The sequence below is a fragment of the Helobdella robusta genome (assembly GCF_000326865.2).
Source record: "Helobdella robusta unplaced genomic scaffold HELROscaffold_22, whole genome shotgun sequence".
Classification (NCBI taxonomy): Eukaryota; Metazoa; Annelida; class Clitellata; order Rhynchobdellida; family Glossiphoniidae; genus Helobdella; species Helobdella robusta.
In genome coordinates this window covers 423,960-445,996 of record NW_008704170.1, presented here as the reverse complement: position 1 = coordinate 445,996, position 22,037 = coordinate 423,960, and the positions used below count along the sequence as shown (strand labels likewise).

At 32.7% G+C, this 22,037-nt stretch overlaps 2 protein-coding genes across 2 annotated transcripts; one reads left to right on the top strand and one right to left on the bottom strand.

The window, feature by feature from the left end:
• Window positions 1–7,656: 7,656 nt before the first annotated feature.
• HELRODRAFT_78123 (hypothetical protein) lies at window positions 7,657–13,659 on the top strand (the record flags this gene model as incomplete). The annotated part of the gene is made up of 17 exons (XM_009018562.1): window positions 7,657–7,701; window positions 7,915–8,107; window positions 8,398–8,472; window positions 8,675–8,735; window positions 8,924–9,041; window positions 9,468–9,559; window positions 9,774–9,927; window positions 10,157–10,293; window positions 10,567–10,647; window positions 10,935–11,016; window positions 11,149–11,352; window positions 11,969–12,065; window positions 12,377–12,460; window positions 12,770–12,835; window positions 13,121–13,192; window positions 13,327–13,437; window positions 13,523–13,659. Coding segments are annotated over 17 exons (1,809 nt in total), but the record flags the coding sequence as incomplete, so codon positions are not given.
• A 174-nt stretch (window positions 13,660–13,833) lies between these two features.
• Window positions 13,834–20,163, bottom strand: HELRODRAFT_99230 (hypothetical protein). The gene is made up of 15 exons (XM_009018561.1): window positions 20,052–20,163; window positions 19,823–19,900; window positions 19,181–19,319; window positions 18,738–18,769; window positions 18,388–18,455; window positions 17,935–18,022; window positions 17,725–17,803; window positions 17,119–17,230; window positions 16,888–16,980; window positions 16,382–16,594; window positions 15,949–16,076; window positions 15,419–15,506; window positions 15,014–15,088; window positions 14,726–14,890; window positions 13,834–14,358 (listed from the first exon to the last, which is right to left on the bottom strand). The coding sequence occupies exons 1-15, from the start codon at window positions 20,104–20,106 to the stop codon at window positions 14,320–14,322; spliced, it is 1,452 nt and encodes a 483-aa protein (XP_009016809.1). The 5' UTR covers window positions 20,107–20,163; the 3' UTR covers window positions 13,834–14,319.
• Between the last annotated feature and the right edge of the window lie 1,874 nt (window positions 20,164–22,037).

Below are 22,037 nucleotides of genomic sequence, written 5' to 3'. Positions count from 1 at the left end.
TTAATAATTTTAATCATTTTAATTACTCAATCATTTTAATTGTCTAGCCATTTCAGTGATTTATTCATCAAATCATTTTAATTATTTAATCATTTTACTCATTGTAATTATATAATCATTTTAATCATTTTGTCATCTCAAAGATTTAATTGTTGTTATATAAATCTTTTTAATCAATTTATCCAACTCGCTAAATTCATTCATGGTAATCTTTTAATCATTTTAGTCACTATAATCATCTTAACGCACGCACGCACGCACGCACAAACACACACACACACACACAGACCCACACACACGCACAACACAGCCCAACCAAGTAATTTCTGAGTGGCCTCCTTCTGCTGCTGTACACTAGCCAACTCATCCATCAACGATTTCACCTTGACCTGCTTCTCTTCAAGGTCAAAGTTCAATTTCTTCAGTGCCCTCTCGTAGTCGGCTATCTCCAGACTTATCATCTGATTCTGTTGCACATCCTAGGTTCAAATCAATTGGTGGTGATGAAAAACATAACGATAGCGACCAGGCTGAGTCATTTAACTTGAAATAAAAACAACAAAACAAAGTAGAATAAAAAAAAGTACAATCAAACAAACAAACAAATCAACAAAAAAATAAACGATAAGTTAAAATTTTGTAATTTGAATTATTTGTTATACAAAAAAAATCGACGACCTTCAAAGCATTCTCAAGTTCAACCTCCTTCATCTTGACCTCCTGGCTTAACCTCCTGACCTCAGTCGCGTGTTCATCTTGTTCTTGCTTCAGGTGAGTCTCCAGCCAAGTTATTTTCGTTTCCAACTGCTTGGGAGTGATTGAATAGTATGGAAAAAAAACGAACGAGAAATTACTAAACAGTACTATTATTACTTTTAAAATTACTACTACTACTACTACTACCGCTACTACTGATGCTACTATTACTACCGTTACTACCACACTACTATTGTTACTCCTACACTTACTACTACTACTATCACCAATAATAATTTTACTTTTACTACTAAGATATTTACTGCTACTACTACTACAATAACTGCTACTGTTGCTACTACTACAACTACTACTACAACTACTACTCAAACTACTACTACAACTACTACTACTACAACTACTACCATTAACAATACTACTACTTTTAACAATAGACAAACTAGCTATATCCTTAGCAGTACATACCAATGTACAACAATACTGCCACAAGTACCAATGCAACAATAGGTCATAAATAATGGACCACTAACGGCCAGTTTATCCTGTCCCAAGAGATCCTTGTGTATTTTTCCAGCCTGCAACTCTCTCTCCAGATTTTTGATCGTCGATTCGTACGTCTGCAGGGTGGGGTAGATGGATGGACGGATAGGGTCGTGTGGATGGATGTGGAATTAATGATTATGATGAATAACTAAAAACATGAATAATAATAATAATAATTAATAATAATAATTAATAATAGTAAAACAAAAAAATGATGACTGTGATGATGTAACAAATAGATGTATTAATCTTTGTCGATTTTTTCCAAGTTCTAAAAACATCAACGCTAATTCTATTTAAAATATTATTAACCCCCATGAATGTCAATCATTACAATCGTTAAAAAATGTCCTCATCACCCTTATTATCACGTCATCATCATCATTATCACGTCATCATCATCATCATCATCGTGACCATTTTATTCTTTTTCAGTTCCTTCATTTCGTCAGTCACGGCGATAAGTTCTTCCTCCTTCGCAACGACCTTCATCTTGACCTGACCTAGTTCCATGCTCAGCTGATCGACACACATTTGAAGATTTTTATTGGTCAACAGTTCTGCATCTAGTTTCGATGCCAATGTTTCGTACTCGCTCTGCAAACTCTAGGTTGACAAAATTGTATTTATTTTTTTAAATATTTAATTTTCCAAAACTTTAAAAACAATTATAAATTATGCATTATTAACGAAAATTTATTTAAGCAGAATCGATCGAAATATATAGTGACCTGGTAGAGTATTGACACATTTTTATCTGTTGACTTTTGATTGGTCGACAGAGATTTTAATTGGGCCAGTTCATTGCTCGCTGTTTCCAGCTGTCAAGAATTTGTTTTATTATTAATTAGTAGTAGAAACAGTTACACATTATAACATCAACTTAGATTAAGATGGAAGGAACTCCAGAAACAATGCTATAACATCAACCTTAGATAAAAATACATCAACTCTGGAAACAACGCATGACAACGTGAACCTTAGCTTTGTAATCAGCCGCCTCCTTCTTAGCTTTTAAGGCCAGCTGTTTCAGCTTCAACTCTCTGTCTTCTTTTTCTTTCAACTGAGTCCTCAGTGATTCAACTACTAGGTGGAGTTCTGGCCCATTCGGTGTGTTTGTGGCTGCTGTGGATTCATGTGAAGTGTTGCGTGGAGTTGCTTCGCGATGTGCATCAAACGATGTTTCAAATGATGACTTGCTAAGTATGCTCGTTGAATGTTCAGTATTAATCTGCCCCTGAGAGGAGTTCAATTTGTTGGTCAGTTCTTCGATTTCATCGTTCATCCGGTCAATATCGACCATCAGTTGTTGGTTCTTCAGTGTTTCACTGTCCAACTGAGCTTTTAAATCTTCATAGATAGATGTTTTTTCGTTGAGTGAAGCTTTCAGTGCGTTGACTTCTTCAGACTTTCCATCCAACAACTCGGTCAACTTTGATATTTTCTGAGATCTAACCTCTATCTCATGCAAATGTGCATCATTACAACTTGTTAACTCAAGTTGCAAGTTTTTCAGTTTTGATTCATTACTTGAGATTACGTGCAATAGTTCCTCCTGCTTTGTTTCATACTCTAAAATTGTACTAAGTAACTTTTTCTCTTTCGTCTCGTGCTCTGAAATTCTTTCAAATAGTTTTCTCTGTTCACCTTCTCTTTCTGAAATGATTTGAAGTAACTCTCGCTGCTTTAGTTCATCTTTTGAAATGGTTTCAAGCAGTTCCCTCTGTTCTGTTTCATGTTTGGAAATGGTTTCTAGCAACTTTTTCTGATTTGCTTCAAGTTCTGAAATGCTATCAAGCAATTCTTTATGCTTTGTGTCATGATCAGATGAAGTGAGAAGCAGTTCTTTCTGTCTCGTTTCATGTTCTGAGACGGTTTCCATCAATTCTTTTTGTCTAGTTTCATGTTCTGAGACGGTCTCCATCAATACTTTCTGTCTCGTTTCATGTTCTGAAATAGTTTCCAGGAGCTCTTTCTCTTTTGTTTCATTTTTAGAAATAGTTTCGAGTAATTTTTTCTGTTTTTCATTTAACGCCGCTAATGCTTCTTCTGCTATTAACAATTTCTCGGTAGATAACTTCGATTCAACATTTTTATCATCTAACTCTTTAGATTTTTGCTTCAGCAGATCATTCATTTCAATAACTTTGGCGTGATCCTCTGAGAACAATTTAGACTGGTCTTTGAGAGACTCAACTTCTAGTGTTAGCATGTTAATTTGTTGAAGATATGACGAACATTCTGAAGATTTTAACTCTAAATTCTTAATAAAATTATCAATTTCGCCATCTTTTTTTGTTATTGTTAATTTTAGGTCATTTATTATTTTATTCAACTCACTAATAAATGTCTCTGATTCATTTTTAAAATCAACAAAATCTTTCAGATCCACTTTTAATCTTCCCACTTCAGCACTCAACTCCTCGTTCAGTTGATCTTTCTCTTTTACCTTAGCAGCAAATTCAACAAGTTTCAATTTCAAATCATCAATTTCCTTTAAATTTTCCTCTAACAATTCATCTGACTGGCTAGCACTGCCACAACTCAAAACGACAAGAGATTTGGAAGTTGCGGATGAGCCATCCAGGGAACAAACTGCAGGAAAGTAGTTTTCAGTGGAAGGAAAATTGTCAGCACTAATTGAGGCAGTTGTTGAAGTTGCTGCTGCTGCTGCTGTTGAGGGTGTTGTTGATAGTAATATCATTGGACATATTGTTGTCTTCACTGCTGTTGTTATTGTTGCATCTGTTGTTGTTGTTGCAGTTGAAGATGACGTTGAAGATGTTGCTTCAGCTGAAGTTGCATCAGTAGTAGGACTGCTATCGAACGTACTGTTGTTGTTAATGTCAATTTTATCCCTCTCGTTGTTGAGTTTCGTCTTTAAATCATCTTGCTCTTTTAGCAATTGTTTAATTTGTTTGTGCAATTGTTTGTTTTGGTCTGATAGTGATTTAATTTCAGAATTTTTATTCTTCACCATCGATTGTGTCGTAGTGATCTGACTAATCAAGTAATTATCCAAAGAATCAAGAACTTCGAATAAATTGTTGCTGCTAGTACAGTCCAGCCCTTGTCGGCACATCCCTACTAAACCCCCACTAGCATCATCCTCATCAAAGTTCAAATTAGTTTTTAAACTATCAGAGATATGATAGATTTTTTCTTTAATCTCATCTCGTTCGAATATCAACTCATCCAAAATGGACTCCAAGTAGCCTAACCTCTGCCTGAACACCTCGTGGTAGCAAGATGACTCATCTTTGTGAGTATCATTCCCTTCATTGTTCATACTGCTCACATCATAGTTGGACCCTTCGCCATCTTCCTTGCTATCTATGGCACTCAAACTCAGTTCAGGAATCTGCTGTTGTTCATTTTTCATGAAACTTCTGCGAATCATACGAGGACTGAACATTTCTAAGCTGACGCTCGACATTTCAGTGATCACATCTCTATTCGGGATGCTGCATTCGATTGTTTTGATGAGTTTTTCGACAAATTTACTGCTGAGTCGCATGCTATCATAAAGTTCTTCGAGATGTTCATTGACATCCTCTCTCTCTTTTTCCAGCATCTTCATCATTTTTTCCCACTCTGCAAGTTTCTCCTCTAAATCATTTGTGGTTGGTGTGGTTTGGGTTGTTGATGTTGTTGATGTTGTATCAGTTGTCTGAACAGATGCTGTTGTGGCTTTCGTTGGTGTTGAAACAGTTGTTTGAATGGATGTTGTTGTTTGCTGCGTTTGATCTGTCTGTGATGATGACACCGTTAATGATGTTGTTGTTGTTGTTTGATTGCAGTCTGTTTGAGTCACAGCTTCACTTGTTGTCGTTGCTGCTGTTGTTGTGGGTGGTGCTGTTGCTGGCACTTGCAGTTTAAGTTCTGTTAATTTTTCAATTTTTTCCAGCAGTTCATTATTCTCTGATAACATTTTTTCTAGATCTCTCTTGTTTTTTTTATAGTCATCTCTCACAACTGCCAGCTCTCTATCCAACTCCTGACAAATAATTAACTAAACTGTAGTGACTACACCAAAGTACCTCAAACAATAAAAACATTAACATAAAATAAGCCAAAATTAAAACACCCACCATAAAAAATTAGCATGAAATATACCAAAATTAAAACACCCACCACAAGAACATTAACATAAAATATGAGAACATTGAAGCATCCACAGTGAAACCATTAACATAAAATATGCAAAAAAAACCTTATTTTTCTTAGAGAGTATGGCCAACTCGTCGATAGTTGATTGATAAGCGGCCTGCATAGTTTCTTGTTTCAACTTCATGCATTGATACTCTTCCTCACTGACAAGACCATTCTTCTGGTTGTCACTTCTATGTTTCAGAAACTCCAATTCTTTGGTCAGTTCTAAGGTTTTAGAAATAATATTGAAATGATCTTTTATTCAACAACAATTCCAAATAAATGAAAAAAATTGTTGGGATGATTAGGATAAAACGCAAAGTTTATTGAGCCCAACCACCTTTTAATAGAGTCAATTTAAATATAAGTAATTTTAAATGTTATTATATATATTATTTTACATTATATAATAATTAATAAAATAAAACAAACCAATGAAAGTAATTAATTAATTATAATTAATTATAAAAGCCATAATAATTTTATTTTGTAATGCAAATATATTATATACATATTATTAATTGTGAAAGACAAAAACTACTAACACACCTTCACATCTTGATTTAGATTTCTGGTTAAGGATCATTTGCTTCTTAACAAACTTTATTAAATCCTCCTTTGAAAGGCTTTCAAGCTGAAATACAATTTATGGCAATTATTATTCATTAAATCATATAATTATTATAATTTAATAAAAATATTAAATATTTAAAATACAAGAGTTGTGAATCCCTGTTTAATGTAAAATCCTAACCTTAACAAACTTTATTAACTTAATAATTAAGTTATTAAGTCTTAATTAAATAAAAGTTAAGAAATAATAAATTAAAATTAAATCCAAAAAAACTTACTTAGTTTAATTAAAATAAATAAAACTTCATAATTAACTTATTCTAAATTAACTTATTTTAAATTAATTATTAAATTATTTAAATTAAAATAAAATACTCTTGATGACAAGGCGGGGCCAACACCAGCTCCAGTGGCAGGTGATTTAACTTCCAAACCATCTTCAGTGGACTGGGGAAACATTTAAAAATAAAAAGTAATAAAATTAAATAAAATTTAGAAAAATAATTTTTAAAAAATTTTTCATTTCAAATCATTCAAAATTTACCATTTTAATGAGCGAACCGGTGCAAATAAACAGGGATTTAATTTTTCATAATAAAATATAAAATTAAGACTACGTTGTTGTTTGCTTAAAACTGCACTTAAAAAGTTATTAATTATCAATTTTAATTGATAAAATTAATTAATTTGTTAAAATAACTTTAATTTTTTAATTATATAATTTAGCTTAAGAAATATAAAAATTTTTACAAATTTAATTAAATTTGTAAAAATATTTTTATACTTAAGTTTACTTTTACTTTACAACTAAATTAACTTTTAAATAGTGTCTGTGTAAACGAAATTGACGTTCATGTCGTCTAACTTACGGTTTTTTATTTTTTATAAATAGTAATAGTTAAATTCACTAATTTTTAGTTAGATTTAGAAAAATGTCAGATTACAAAGGAAAACGATATAGGGCAAGAACTGTTTTTTTTTTTTAGAAATTTAGATGTTCATTACCTTCTTCTTATTATTTTATTTTTATTTTATAATCAATTATAATTAAATATAAATTATTTAAATTTTAAAAGATTATTATTCTTCACAATTGTTGGATTATATACCAGTTTTTATTTCAAGTTTTTATTTCATATTAGTACTAACTTATTTACTTTTACATTTACTTGGTTTTTAATTAAATTACAATTTACTTTACTAAGTAAAGTAAAGTAAAGTTTACTTTTACTATGTTTAGTTTTAAGCTTTATTTAGTAATCAATTAATTTGATAAATGTAAAAATTAATTTTAAATATTAAATAAATAGAATGTTAATAAAAGTTGTAATAAATATCATATTAAATTTAAAATAAATAAAAAACCACCTCACTCACTCACGGATCAAGCAAAACGAAACAAAAAGAAAAAATATCATTAAAATTAATTCAAGATTTCAAGTTAAGATTTGAGGAGTTAATATTAAATTAAAATAAAATAAATTAAAAATCACAGAACTAGTTATAAAGAAAATTAGTAAAAATAAACTGTCAGGTTTTTTGTTAAGGTTATAAATCTCAGCTTATAGACAATAATAAACACTACATATTAGATTTGTGATTCTTAATAATAATTTTCATCAACTTGTTGATATATTTCAGGCTCAGACTAACGATGATTCCTTGCAGTTGTCTGACGACGACTATGTACCTTATATACCTGTTAAAAAAAGAAAGGTATCTATTTGTTTTTTATAAATTTGTTTTTTTGAATAATAATAATTATTATCATTATTTTAGTTGTTAAATATTATTATTCAAGTTTTTTATATAATGTTAAATCTATAGTTGTAAAGACTTAATTTTTTATTAAATATTTAAATTATTAAATAGTTTTACTACTTGATAATTGAGTAAATTAAAAAAATTAATTCTTCACAGGAACAGCAGAAGCAGAGACTTGAAGCCATCAAAACATTAGCAACGAACAAATCCAATTATATGACGTCAAAATTACAAAAGAATGACAACCACGACGGCCAAAATGACAGTGACACAGATATCGCTACCTATCAGATGCTGGGGCCGAAATCTCACATCAGTTTGCTAGACCAACATAGCCAGTTGAAACTAGAAGCCCAAGGTATATAATCAATCAGTCAATTCCTGGCCTACTTATGTACCTTCTACCAAACATACTTCCAAACTCACTCACTTAACTAACTAATTAATCATTCAGTTATATATTTTAAGTTAATTAAATTAATTATTTTTGGTTTTGAACCCATTTAGTTGATTTTAGTATCGTAGTGTGCTCCTCTTACGAGTAAATTTTTTTATTTGAGGATTTATTTTTAAAATTTATTTCAAATTTAAATACATGAATTAATCTTTATAGCAAACAAATTTTTATCATTTGGAAATCTCTGACAGCTCGTAAGGAAACGGCGAGGGAGAAACAGTTGAAGGAAGAGGAGAAGATCCTAGAAAGTGTGGCCGAAAAAACAGGTCTTTTATTCATTTTTTATTATTCTTTTTTATGTTATTCTCTGTTTGTTATTTTTTGTTTTTCAATTTGCTATTTAACTACTTTCAATTGACATCTTAATATATTATTTATTATCTCGTTATTCTAATAATTTTTAAAATATTTTTCAACTTTAAAAATTAATGATAACAATCTGCCATTCTGTTTTCTTTTCAATCTCAGCCCTGATGGGTGTTGCTGAGTTGGCGAAGGGTATCCAGTATGGTGATTCTATAAAAACTAGGTCAGTGATGTGGCTATATTATTAATAACTCTTCTTACTAATAATTATTCTTATCATATTATTATTATTGTTGTTGTTGTTGTTTCAACGACTCTCTTTGGATAGTGAATAAGCAGCATTTGTCGCCCTAACCATAGCAATAATAAAATGACACTAATGATAGAGTAGTAATTGTATTATTACTCCAGTTGGAAGGTCCCGAAATACGTCCTGGCGATGCCCCCGTCGAGACACCAGCGCGTCAGGGACCGACTTCGCATACTGACCGAGGGTGAAGATATCCCTCCACCCCTCAAGACGTTCCAGGTTTGCGACTACCCAACATGGCTGGCTACCTCAATATTTTCTAATCTTATTTTGTATCTTTAGGGAGGAGTTTACTTTTTGACTAATTAGATAATTAGTCTGTTTTTAGATATAAGATATAATATAAAGTAGAATAGATATAATAAGATAATATAAGATATAAGATACAAGGTATTGAATAATTAACCTGTTTCTTGAATAATTCATAAGCATCTTTCAACTGGTTCCTTCATCATATTCTAATTCTTATTTAGACATTTTATTCATTAATTGAGATGTTTTTTTTTTTGATTTTATGTTTTTGGTCGGCCATACAAATTTTATTCTTCACCGCACGTACACACATACGCATACAGACACACGTACACAAACGCGCGCGCACATACATGCATACATACCTGCAATATGATACTCTTAAATGTATAGGAGATGAAATTTCCAAAAGTGATGATCCAAGCCCTTAAGAAAAGGGGCATATTGAAGCCGACCCCCATTCAAATTCAGGGCCTGCCTGCCGTGTATGTTAACCTTCTTTTCTGCATTCGTTCATTAATTATGTCAAATTTGTCAGTCAGTCAATCAATCAATTGAATAATAAATTTAGCAATTAATCAATTAGTCTAAACGGTCAATTCATTAATCATTCAATTGGTCAGTTAATCAATTAATCAATCTGTTGGTCAGTCAATCAATTAGACAGCCAACCAACCAACCAATCAATCAATCATTCAGCCTATCGGGCCGTGACATCATAGGCATTGCATTCACCGGGTCCGGCAAAACACTCGTGTTCGTGCTTCCTCTGGTCATGTTCTGCCTGGAACAGGAAATCAATCTGCCATTCATCAGAAATGAGGGACCTTATGGACTGATCATTTGTCCATCGGTTGGTTGATCGGTCGATTGATTGGTTGGTTGGCTGGTCTGTTGGCTGATTGGTTGGGAGAGTGATCGCCTGCCCTGACTGGCTGGCTGACTATATGACTCATTAGCTAACTGATTTATTTGGTTGTTTGAGAAGTGTTTGAGTCATCCTGTGAGTCAAGCAAAGCTTATATTCTTTCTTGTTGTTATAATTATTATATTTGATAATTAATTAATTATTTTTCGAACAGAGGGAGCTGGCTAAACAGACAAACGACATAATTGAGTATTTTTTCAACCAGCTTGCTTCACACGGTCAGCCGGAGTTGAGGTGCTGTTTGTGTATTGGAGGATTTCCCATCAAGGATCAACTTGAAACTATTAAACGGTATCAGTGTGTGTGTGCATGGTGTGTGTGTGTGTAATACTTTTTTTAAAATTGGTTACTGCCTTGATTTGTTACTCATATTTTTCAATAAATAGGTCCTTCTTTTAAGTCAGTTTTAGTTGATTAACAATTGAACGAAGGATTGAATATTGAATAAGTGAGTGAGGAAGTGAATGAATAAGCAAGTGAATGAATAAATAAACGATTGAATGAATGAAAGAGTGAGTGAATTTATACAATTCATTGCTTGCCAATTCAATCAACTAATCTCAGAGGTGTTCACGTAGTCGTGGCAACACCAGGAAGACTGATGGACATGCTGGACAAGAAGATGATCAGTCTGTCAATTTGCAGGTAGGCAGGCTGGTTGGTTAGTTGGTTGGTTGTTTGATTGATTGATTGGTTGGTTGGTTAGTTGGTCGGTCGGTTGGCTGGTTGGTTGGTTGGTGGGTTGGTGGGCTGGTTGGTTGGTTGGCTGGCTGTTATGGACTGGCTGGTTAATAGATAAGAAATAAGTTAATGCCTGAGAACGTGGATACAGTTGACTAATCACACATCACCGAAAGACAAACTACACGACAAAACACCGCACGACGCAACACACACAATCACACAAACACACGCGCGCACACATACGCCAGGTATCTGTGCTTGGATGAAGCGGACAGAATGATTGACATGGGCTTCGAAGAAGATGTCAGAACGATCTTCTCATACTTCAAGGTAAGAATCTTTTCTTAATTCCTGTGAACGATGATGATCATGACGTTGATGGTGGTTTATGACGATGTGGTGGTCTAACCACAATTCATTCAACCAATCTGCATCCACCCACCCACCCATCCACGAAAACAGGGCCAACGACAGACACTCCTCTTCTCTGCCACCATGCCCAAAAAGATCCAAAACTTCGCCAGGAGTGCCCTGGTTCGCCCGGTCACCGTCAACGTCGGTAGGGCTGGGGCCGCTAACTTGGACGTTAAGCAAGAGGTGGAGTACGTTAAACAGGAGGAAAAAATGCCACACATATTGAACTCACTGCAGAAAACACTGCCTCCGGTAAATAAGGAAGATGATGCGGATGAGAATGAATGATGATGATAAGATTGGAAATGTAACGATGATGAGAATGATGATAAGATTGGTGATGTGACGATGATGAGAATGAATGATAAGAACGATGACAATTATGATGATAGGGTGGTTTTTTCAGTTTAAAATTTATTCAAAATTATGTTTTCTTAAACAGAGATGTCATCATTACTTTCAGTATTACGACTAATTGTATATATTTTGATTCACAATAAAACTATCGAAACAAGCTAACAACAACAACACAAGCTACTGATACAACCACATAATTATACAAACGTATCAATATCTTTATCCATCCTTCAACTTCATCCATATATCCATATCCATCCATCCATCAATTATATCCATCCATCCATCCATCCATCAACTATATCCATCCATCCATCATCTATATCCATATATCCATCCATCCATCATCTATATCCATATATCCATGATCTATATTCATATATCCATGATCTATATCCATATATTCATGATCCATATCCATCATCAACCAATACAAGGCATACATAGTGGTACCATACAATACAAATGAAAGCCATCACGCCACACGGTACAACACAATACAACGGCACAGGTACTGGTATTTGCCGAGAAGAAACAGGATGTCGACGCAATACACGAATACCTGCTTCTGAGAGGTATCGACGCCGTATCTATACACGGGGGCAAAGGTAAGATTATAATTATGTTATATTAATTATGTTATTATATTTTGATTCATATTATTGTTATTATATTTTGATTCATAATTGTTAGTATAATTATGGGCCGATCGTAATCTATCAATCAATCGATCAATCCAAGAAATGGCCGAGATGTGTACAACCTCAGCCACACACACACCACACGCCTACACACACTCATACATGTGCACACTCATATATATATAAACACACACCTGTATAAACACACACACACACACACAATCACTCACAAACATACACACTCAACACACACACACTCTCAATATCCAAACACACAGACCAAGAGGAGCGCTCGGTTTCAGTTCAACAATTCATCAGTGGCAAGAAAGATGTCCTTGTCGCTACAGATGTCGCTTCTAAAGGTTCGATTATTATTATTTGTTGTTATTATTATTATTGTTTTTACTATTATGGTGACTTTGGTGGTCATAATTATTGTATCTATAATTAATTAATAATAACGTATGGTATGGTTCTTGCTCAGAGCCATTGCGTTGTGTCTATTTTAAATTGAGGTTATTTCTAATTTTACTTAATTCCGTTGGTCGCCTTATTTAGTTTCCATAAAAATTTACATAGACTAACTAATTAATAGTCTATAAGTGAAATGAGAATAAATTAAATTTAATTTAAATCTTAATGAAGAATTCAAAAATTTCTCTATCACCTAGGTCTAGACTTCCCGAACGTCCAGCACATCATCAATTATGACATGCCTGACGACATCGAGAACTACGGTTCGTTTTGTCCACATTCGTCTTTTCTATACGCATACACACATACAAACAAACAAACACACTCATATACATTATCGTTTAAATTCATCACATCATCATTGTTAGTGTTACTAGCGTTCATTATTATCGTCATCATTGAATTTTTTATTGATACCTTCATCATTATCATCATCATCAAGTTTGTCATTGTTTATTTACTTGATCACTTTTTCATTTACTCGTTCATTCATTTATTCTCCGTGAATAATTGTGGTGGCTTATTAATATTCATGAACATATTTTCAGTGCACCGGATTGGTCGAACAGGCAGGTGCGGAAAGACGGGGGTTGCCACCACATTTGTCAACAAAACATGCGGTTGGTTGCTCATTATCATTAATTAATTGATTAACTACTAATTAATTGAATAAAACATTTAGATAATTGTTTTTTTTCAATCGTTGAATATTCAATTAACATTAACTTCCAACCAACCAACCAACCAAACGCAGAGGAGTCCATATTACTGGATTTGAAGCACCTCCTAATCGAAGCCAAACAAGTGGTACCGGAATTCTTGGCCACCATGGAAACGGAAACAGAGCAATACTTAAACATCGGAGGTTCGTATCTCATTAATATTCACATCAATCCATTAACATCAATTCACAGATTAATTATCATTTTATTCTAATAACTCGTTCTCAGGTGAGGTCGGCTGCTCGTACTGCGGTGGGTTGGGCCATCGAATCACGGACTGCCCCAAACTCGAAGCCATACAGAACAAACAAGCCCAGAACATCGGTAGAAAGGACTACCTCGCTTCTGGCGCTGCCGACTGGTAAACAAGAGCCAGCCTAGAGGGGCCCTATAATGAGAACCCAGATTTTTTTATTTTGCTAAACGAAAACCGTTTCTAAATTACCGAATTAATTTTTTGTGGTTTTGTTTTACCTGTAATTTTATTATTTTCATTGACAACAAATTAAAAAAATAAAACAAAAACTTTTCAAACGCAATTAACTCAAATATTTTTTTTAATTTTTATTAAATAGGCAGATGAACTGACACATTTAGATCGTAAAATAAAAATGAATTGTTCAGAGTTAACATGATGAAATTTAAAATCTTATTTATATATATATATATATATATATATATATATAGAGAGAGAGAGAGAGAGAGAAAGAAAGAATGAGGGAGAGAGACAGGAGAGGCACTTTTTTGACGAAAAAATTGACAATGATGATAAAAGTGATAGTGGATATGATGATAGACAATGATGAAATGATTCCTCCTAGTTATGATGGAATTTTATTGGCGATCAATGATGATTAAGATGATGATCAATCGTGATACACCACACCAATATGAAGGTGCGATAATAACAATAATAATAATAATGGTTTGGTGATGTAATGATGGTGATGATATAGATGAGAAACGATGTCTTAATGGTAAATGTGATTTCGGCTTACTGGTTACAGATTATCATTCAGCGTTCCTCATTTGGATGGGTACCTTTCAACTATTATAGAATGACCCTGAATTGTTTGAAGTAGCAATCACTTTTTAATCATTAGTAATAATCGTTATGCTATAAATGAATGTATCGCGAATTGAAATTATTGTACGTATGGAACAAATAATATAAGTAGCATCCTCCTAACGGCTTTCATTATTTCCTTCCTATATAACTTTTTCGGATAATAATTTTTATACAGATGCATCTCTCAGCATAAACACTGCTTCTTAGTAAATTTTACATCTATTTTTGAAGTACTATAGCGATTAGGCGAAGGTTTATATGATAATAATGATAACGCTACTACTAATAGTGATGATAATGATGATAAAGTAACAATAATAATGATGATGATAAAAACGTCAGAAGAAAATCACATGACTCACCAATCCCCCAGCCGCACAGGCAGCCACTAATCCGTACTGTCCGCCATCTTTGATTAGGCGATTGGCCGCAGTAGTTACGAGACGTACTCCCGTTGCTCCAAACGGGTGGCCTATGGAAAGAGAGCCTCCCCAGGTGTTTATTTTATCAAGAGATGGCGCTCCATACTTTGGTGTGAAATATTTAAAATTTGTTATCTATGGTGTTTGAAACTTTAGTGCTTGTGTTATAGTGGTACAATAATGTGGAGATGTGTGAATTTATGTAGAGGTGTAGAAACAGAAATTCACTTTTTGCGGCAGTCCCATGTAGTTCTTTGCAAAAAAATCAGAATCCAGAGCCTTGAGGTTTGCAAGTACTTGTCCCTGTCCGGAGAATTAGGAATGAATTGAGGGGAAAAATAAATAAAATGAAATCAACAAATAAAAAATTTTATTAAAAAAACAATAATAAAAGATTAAATATAAAAGATGATACAAGTAGAGAAGTAAAAGATAGTCAACGCCGGAAGGAAACAGTTACAAAAAAACTAAACACTACATACAAGAAGCTATTTTTAGTCGTTTAAATATACCAAAAAACTAAATAACACAAAATAATAGATAATCTGAAATACTACTAGATACAAACTAATACTAGCTCTATCATGAAATATATACTATACTATACTGAATAGTGAACAGAATACTACAAACAGCAAATGCTTCATGCAGTTCAATTGCATCAATGTCCTTCAAAGTGAGGCCAGCCTTGCTCAGCAGTTTTGGAATGGAGTAAGCTGGTCTGTTTATAATAATGGAAACATATTTTTCTCATTTTAAAGAAATTAAATGGTAAAAGAAATGTCCATTAAAAATGAATTATGATGAAATGTATTTGACGTGAAATGTATTTAAAATTAAATATATTTAAAATGAAATGTGATGTATTATTTGGAATTAAAATGAAATATATTTAAAATGAAATGAATGTTTAAAATGTACAATAATCCATTTGATTGGCAACAAAGACAATAATAAACCGACAATGACCAATGGCAAAATTGTCATTGGTTAATTTGCTATGAAATAGAAGCCTTCCCAATCATTATCATTCTCATCCTCATTTTCAACATCACCACCATTCTCATAATCATCATCGTCATCATCATCATTCTCATCATACTCATTTTCATCATTATATCCATTCTCATCATAATCATCGTCATCGAGACGATCGTACAGACCCAAGCAGCAGCTGGTCTTTGGGATCCTGCGCTACGTAGATGAAATCTCTTAGGAAGGCCTTGGGTTTGAACCCGAGCTCTAAGGCTTTGGCTTCTGTCATAAGGAGGCAAGCTGAAGCTCCATCCGTCTTAGTGATACATGTTGATGATGATAATGATGATGATGATGGTGATGACTATGAAGTCAATGATAAATAACCACTGTGGTAATATTAGGAATGAGTCAAATATAACTTGTAACAAATAACCGACAAATATTGCAATTAGCTGAATAGTTTTTTTTACTAACTATCAAATCAACCAATCTATAAACATATTCTTCTGCAAACCAGCCAACCAATCAATCAATCAACGAACCAGCCACTCAACAAACCAGCCAATCAACAAACTAGCCAATTAACAAGCCAGACAAACAAACAACCAACCAACCAACCAGAAAAGATGCATTAGCAGCTGTGATAGTTCCATGCGGTTTGATGAACGCTGGCTTCAAACCCGACATAACCTCCAAAGAACTTGGTCTGATTCCATTGTCTCTTGAAACAGGGGTGGGCTTGTTGGGCACTTTGAAGGTCAAAAGGTCATCTAGGAGTTTGTCATCTGTCGCTTTTTTGGCAAGGGTGTGCGACCTCAGTGCATATTCGTCCTGAGTGTGGGATGGAAATGAATAACGTGTGAGTGGATGAGTAAAAATGATTGTCAGTTCTATGAACTGGCTAGGAATAAAAATAATAAGTGTCTAAAGTATTTCATCATTGCATTTTGTAATATAATTTTTCAACCAACCAAGCAACCAGCCAGCCAGCCAGCCAGCCAACCAACCAACCAACCAACAGCTCAAGGGTGGAATTGTAATGAATTGTAATAAATAATGTGTCGATTACTAATTGATACATACATCTATATATAAACAAAATAAGAATAAAGGATGATAACTACCTGCTCCAATCTCGACACCTGGAAAGCAGCACACAAACGATCAGCTGAATGCCCCATTGTTTCACTGCTGGAAAACTCAGCTACAGCTGGCAGCTGCATTAACATAATTAATTAATATATTAATTAATGATTTAATATGTAGACTGATACAAATTACAAAATTAAATTAACAAATGAGTGAGCTACTTTAAATAACTAAAACTAAAAAACAAGAAAAAAATTTCAAAAGACCTCTGGTGCCCAATTAGATGGGCTGGCCATCTGCATGAAGATTGGTAACTTGGCGGGCAAAGTTTTGGCTTTGTTCAAGGACAACATGGCTTTCCTCATTCTTCGACCAAATCTATTGAAAATCATTTCAAAATTTAATTATTTCAATATAGAATCCTTTTTAGATAGTTCTCAGTAAAAAAGTTATTTAAAATAAAATTAATTAAGTTATTTAACTTAACTAATTTGTTAATTAATGTCCTATCTTAGTGATATTTCAACCAACAGTTCCAATGAAACTGTATACATACTTCCACAATTACTCAGTTAAATTACTACTATATGATAAATACAATACTAATTTACTTTCAGCAATCCCCCAAAACTGCAGTTGCAACAATTTTACTTTAAAGTCGTCACAGTATCTCTAATACACACACCCACTAAATGCTTTCCATGCAACGTAAGAAACCTAGCACACACGTATACAAAACACATTACTAAACATTTTTCCAAATGTATGTTGCTAATTAGTATAATAGTATTAGTAATAAATTAGTAGTAATAAATTAGTAATAAATTATTATAATTACAACCTGATTAGTAATAAAATATTATAATTACAACCTGATAGGGACATCAGACATAAACTCCACTCCACCTGCTATCACGCCATCGCAATACCCAGACGCCAGCAGACCTATAGCTAGAGATATGAAAAAAATTGAAAATTTATAAAACATATACAAAAAATGAATAAAAATCAGTTAAAAATACTAAAAACATACAAATAAATTTGTTCAAACTTTGAAAAAATTAAAAAGTATACATACAAACCGGATGTGATTGCCTGATTGGACGAGATGCATGCCTGTGTGACAGTGTGCGCGGGTATATTCAGCGGAAACCCCGCCCCTAAGGCTGCCTGATTATAAAAATATATTACTAAATCCATAAAGTTATAATTAATAACTGTAATGTGTGATCAGTAATAAAAGTAATTGATAGATAAAAACATGCAATTCATTGTGCGTAGCATACTTTTGTCAATATGCTCTGGTTAAAATTAAATAGTTGTAAAATATTCACAATGGATTTTGATAAAAAAACGCTAATAAACTTTTCTAACCTTGATTTTCATGTAAATTTGATCTAAAAACTAAAAAATCCTTACACTAATTCAAAGAATGATAAAGTTAGGACAAAGGTCCAGATTTCAAAACATTAAATCCACTTTTAAATAATAAATGAGTTGAGGAGGGAGTGCCACCATCTCAACAAAATACAAACCTCCCTAGCAATATTGCTTGTCTTGACTTCTTGAATGACAGTTCCCATGACAATGTGACCAATAGCATCTTAACATGAGATAACATCTTATTTAGTTACATACATACATTCACACACACATAGCAAACAAACAAACAAACATACATACACTACACACACACACACACACACACACACACACACACACACACACACACACACACATACATACATAGAAACATACATAAATAGATACATACATACATACATTCCTTCATTCATTCATAAATAAATATATACATATAAACATATTCACGTGTGTGTAATGTGTAAATTATTAATTATTCTTTGACAAATTTAAATAAACTAACCAAATGGAACATTTGTCTTTTTCACCAAACCCCTGGTTCAGTAATTTAAACAATTTAAAAGTAAATTTTAATATTTAGAACACTACACAGTCAGCTACCCTGCTACCATTAATCCTCTTCCATTTTGAATTAGGGAAAGAATTAGTACATAATTTACAATGAAATACTGAAAATCTTTTTTTAAAAAATATAAACAAATAAACTGAACTAGAAGTATCTAAACAATGTAAATTGTATTGAAACAGTATTTTTTTTCAGTAAAACAAAATCTGTCAGACGCAGAAAACACAAAGAAAATAGATATGTGAAGACATGAGGAAAAAATGTGAACAGAGAAATAAGTATAGATGGTAATACAAATGGTCGAAGTGGTCAAGATAAAATGGAATTATTAACAATATAATAAATTAAAAAGAAAAAACCCATATGAAATCAACTCTTACAAAAGTGCAGCCCTTGCCAGATCATGGGCCATGACATCTTTGTAGTCGGTGCCCGAGAGAAGGAAGGGAGTTCGGACCCCATCGACTAGCACTATATTTCTAACTCCGGGCTTTTCTAGAGTTTTCTTTGATTTTGTGCCTGTTTGTGGAGTAATTTTTTTATGTAAAATTTGTTGGTTAGAATGTTTTTTAAATTTTGAATTAAATCGTTCATTATTGATTGCATAAAAGAATTCTCATTAATCATAAAAAGCTGTCTTGAAAAATTATGCAACTTTAAAAACCATTTGCTATATCATATTTTTAAAAGTTAACTTAATTAAGATGAGTCTTAATGAAAATTTGTAACTTTTGATTCACTATTAATTAATTATCAATGAATATAATAAATTAAAATTCATAAATAACATTCTAAATAACAAATAATTAATAAATAACATAACATTCTAAATATAACATAAATATGATAATAGTGTTTATCAATGTTCAATGATGATGACAACACGATAAAGGACAACTGATGAAATAAATGATAATGAAGAGAAGAAGATAGAGATGATTGATTATCATATATATATATATATATATATATATATATATAATAAAAATATATAATAATTATAATATATATTTTTATATTACCGGTGATGAATGGAGCAGTTGCTGGCGTTTGTTGGGCGATCTTACCAGCAGCTGTGGTTGCAGTGGCCAGGCACCTTGCTGTACAAAAAAAAATACAAAAAAAATGATATCCACATTTTAAAACCGACAGAACTGATCTAGAATTGGGAAAAAGAAAAGAAAGGTTAAAAAGTGGATCACATGCTTGCTGAGTTTAAATGACATAAACTTGAAAAAATTTATAAATAACCTGAGAAATACTTCAGTAAATTATTCCTGGTAACGATTCGTAAATGGGACCGCATAATTTTAGATATTTGTCAATAAATAAAAAAAATTGACAATTTTGGGCAAAATAACAGGTGAAAAGTGCACTTAAATTATGGAAAGCTATTTAGTTTTAAAATATTTTGAACGTATTTGGCAGAATTAATGTTATCTTGTTAATCAATCAATCAATAAATCAATCAATAAATCAATCAATCAATCAATCAACCAACCAACCAATCAACCAACCAATCAATCAATCTATTAAGCGCTATTTCCGCGATGTTCAACAGCGCTCCTTAATGAATTTTGCAAACAGATTGGTCTTGAGATCCGCTCTGAACTTCGTTAAGTGATGGAGAAGTAGTCAGAGAAGTAGGTAGAGAGTTCCAGAGAGAAGGGCCAGAAAAAGCAAAAGCAGATTTAGCAAAAGAGTGTTTAACACGAATTAAGAAGAAGTGAGAACAACAAGACGATCGTAAACCGGGGCGTTTAGGTTCAATTAATATTATCTGATAAGTGTTTAAGAAATAATTTATATTGAAACTTATACAATACATTAATGGCAAATTTTGAAAATTATTCTATATTTCAAAGGTAGCCAGTGCAAGAGAACAAGATATGGAGATATATGAGAAACGTAAAAGGCACGATCAACTCATTCATATTCATCCAATCAATTATTTAAAAAATGCAACGTTAATAGCTATATCATTCAACTAAAACCACTGAAGTCAATGCATTAATTATACAAAATATTAATATTACGTAGGTCATCTAGTGAACGCTTGGTTAAGTCATTGTCACCAAATCAACTTTATAAGCGAGATGGATGGTGGCAAGCCGGATGGTGCGGTGGTTAGGCGCCTGACAAAGCGATGCTATGTTTGTCAGACTGGAATTGTATGCATGCACCTTCCGTGAGATCACGTACTTGCACTGCGCATACACCGTGTGTGTTGTGTGTGTGTTGTTTTTGTTGTGTGTGTTTGTTTGTTTGTGTGTGTGTGTGTAGATGTGTTTGCGTGCGTGCGTACATGCGTGCGTGTACGTGCGTGCGTACGTGCGTGCGTGTGTGCAAGATGTTGATAGCGATGAGGATAAGAAGAAATGCAAGAAAAAATAAAATAAAATGCAAGAAAAAATAAAATAAATGAATAAACTAGATATCCTGTGCTCCATCGTATATATAAAACAATGATATCCAAAAAAATAACCAAATTTTTTCATAAAATATATCAGAACTAAAAATTACTTAACAACTGAGAATAAATCGAAGAGGAGAAAATAGTGTGCAAGAAGCGAGCGTTTAAGAACAGATAAAAAGGAAGAATGTATGGAGAGAGTGTATTAAGGAAATGGCTGATGTGTATAAATGCAATTGAGCGCTAGATAATTTATCAAAGTCACTACACGTACAGGTCTGCTATCCAAATTAACCCTTTATTGGCTTTTAATGAAACCGTAAACCAGAGATGCGTAGTTAGTCGGCGGCATCCTGATGATGATCCTGTCTGTGGTGATGATGATGAAGAAGATAGTGATGATGATGGTTGTGATGATGATTAAGAAGAAGAGAGAAAAGATGATAAGCCATTATGATGAAGGAGAAGATGATGATGACGTAAAATGATGACGAAGATGAGGACAAGAAAGATGAAAATAGGAAATATTGATAGAATAGATATTTAGATTTGTCATTTTAATAAATATATATCAATATAATTATAAAGATAGTTTGATTACATCGATATATATATATATATATATATATATATATATATATATATATATGTTGGTAATAGACCATAATTTTTACAATATTCTATAAATTCTACCGAATGTTTGGCGTTAATATGTTTGTAGTTCGTTTACGAACTACAAACATATTAACGAACTACAAACATATTAACGCCAAACATTCGGTAGAATTTATAGAATATTGTAAATATATATATATATATGTATT

Coding starts and splice junctions, on each gene's coding strand:
- HELRODRAFT_99230 (XM_009018561.1), bottom strand. CDS start 20,106: ATGCGGTCCCATTTACGAATCGTTACCAGGAATAATTTACTGAAGTAT. Junction 18,023..18,387: donor CAAGCAATATTGCTAGGGAG/GTTTGTATTTTG, acceptor TTTTATAATCAG/GCAGCCTTAGGGGCGGGGTT. Junction 17,804..17,934: donor CAATCAGGCAATCACATCCG/GTTTGTATGTAT, acceptor TCATATCTCTAG/CTATAGGTCTGCTGGCGTCT.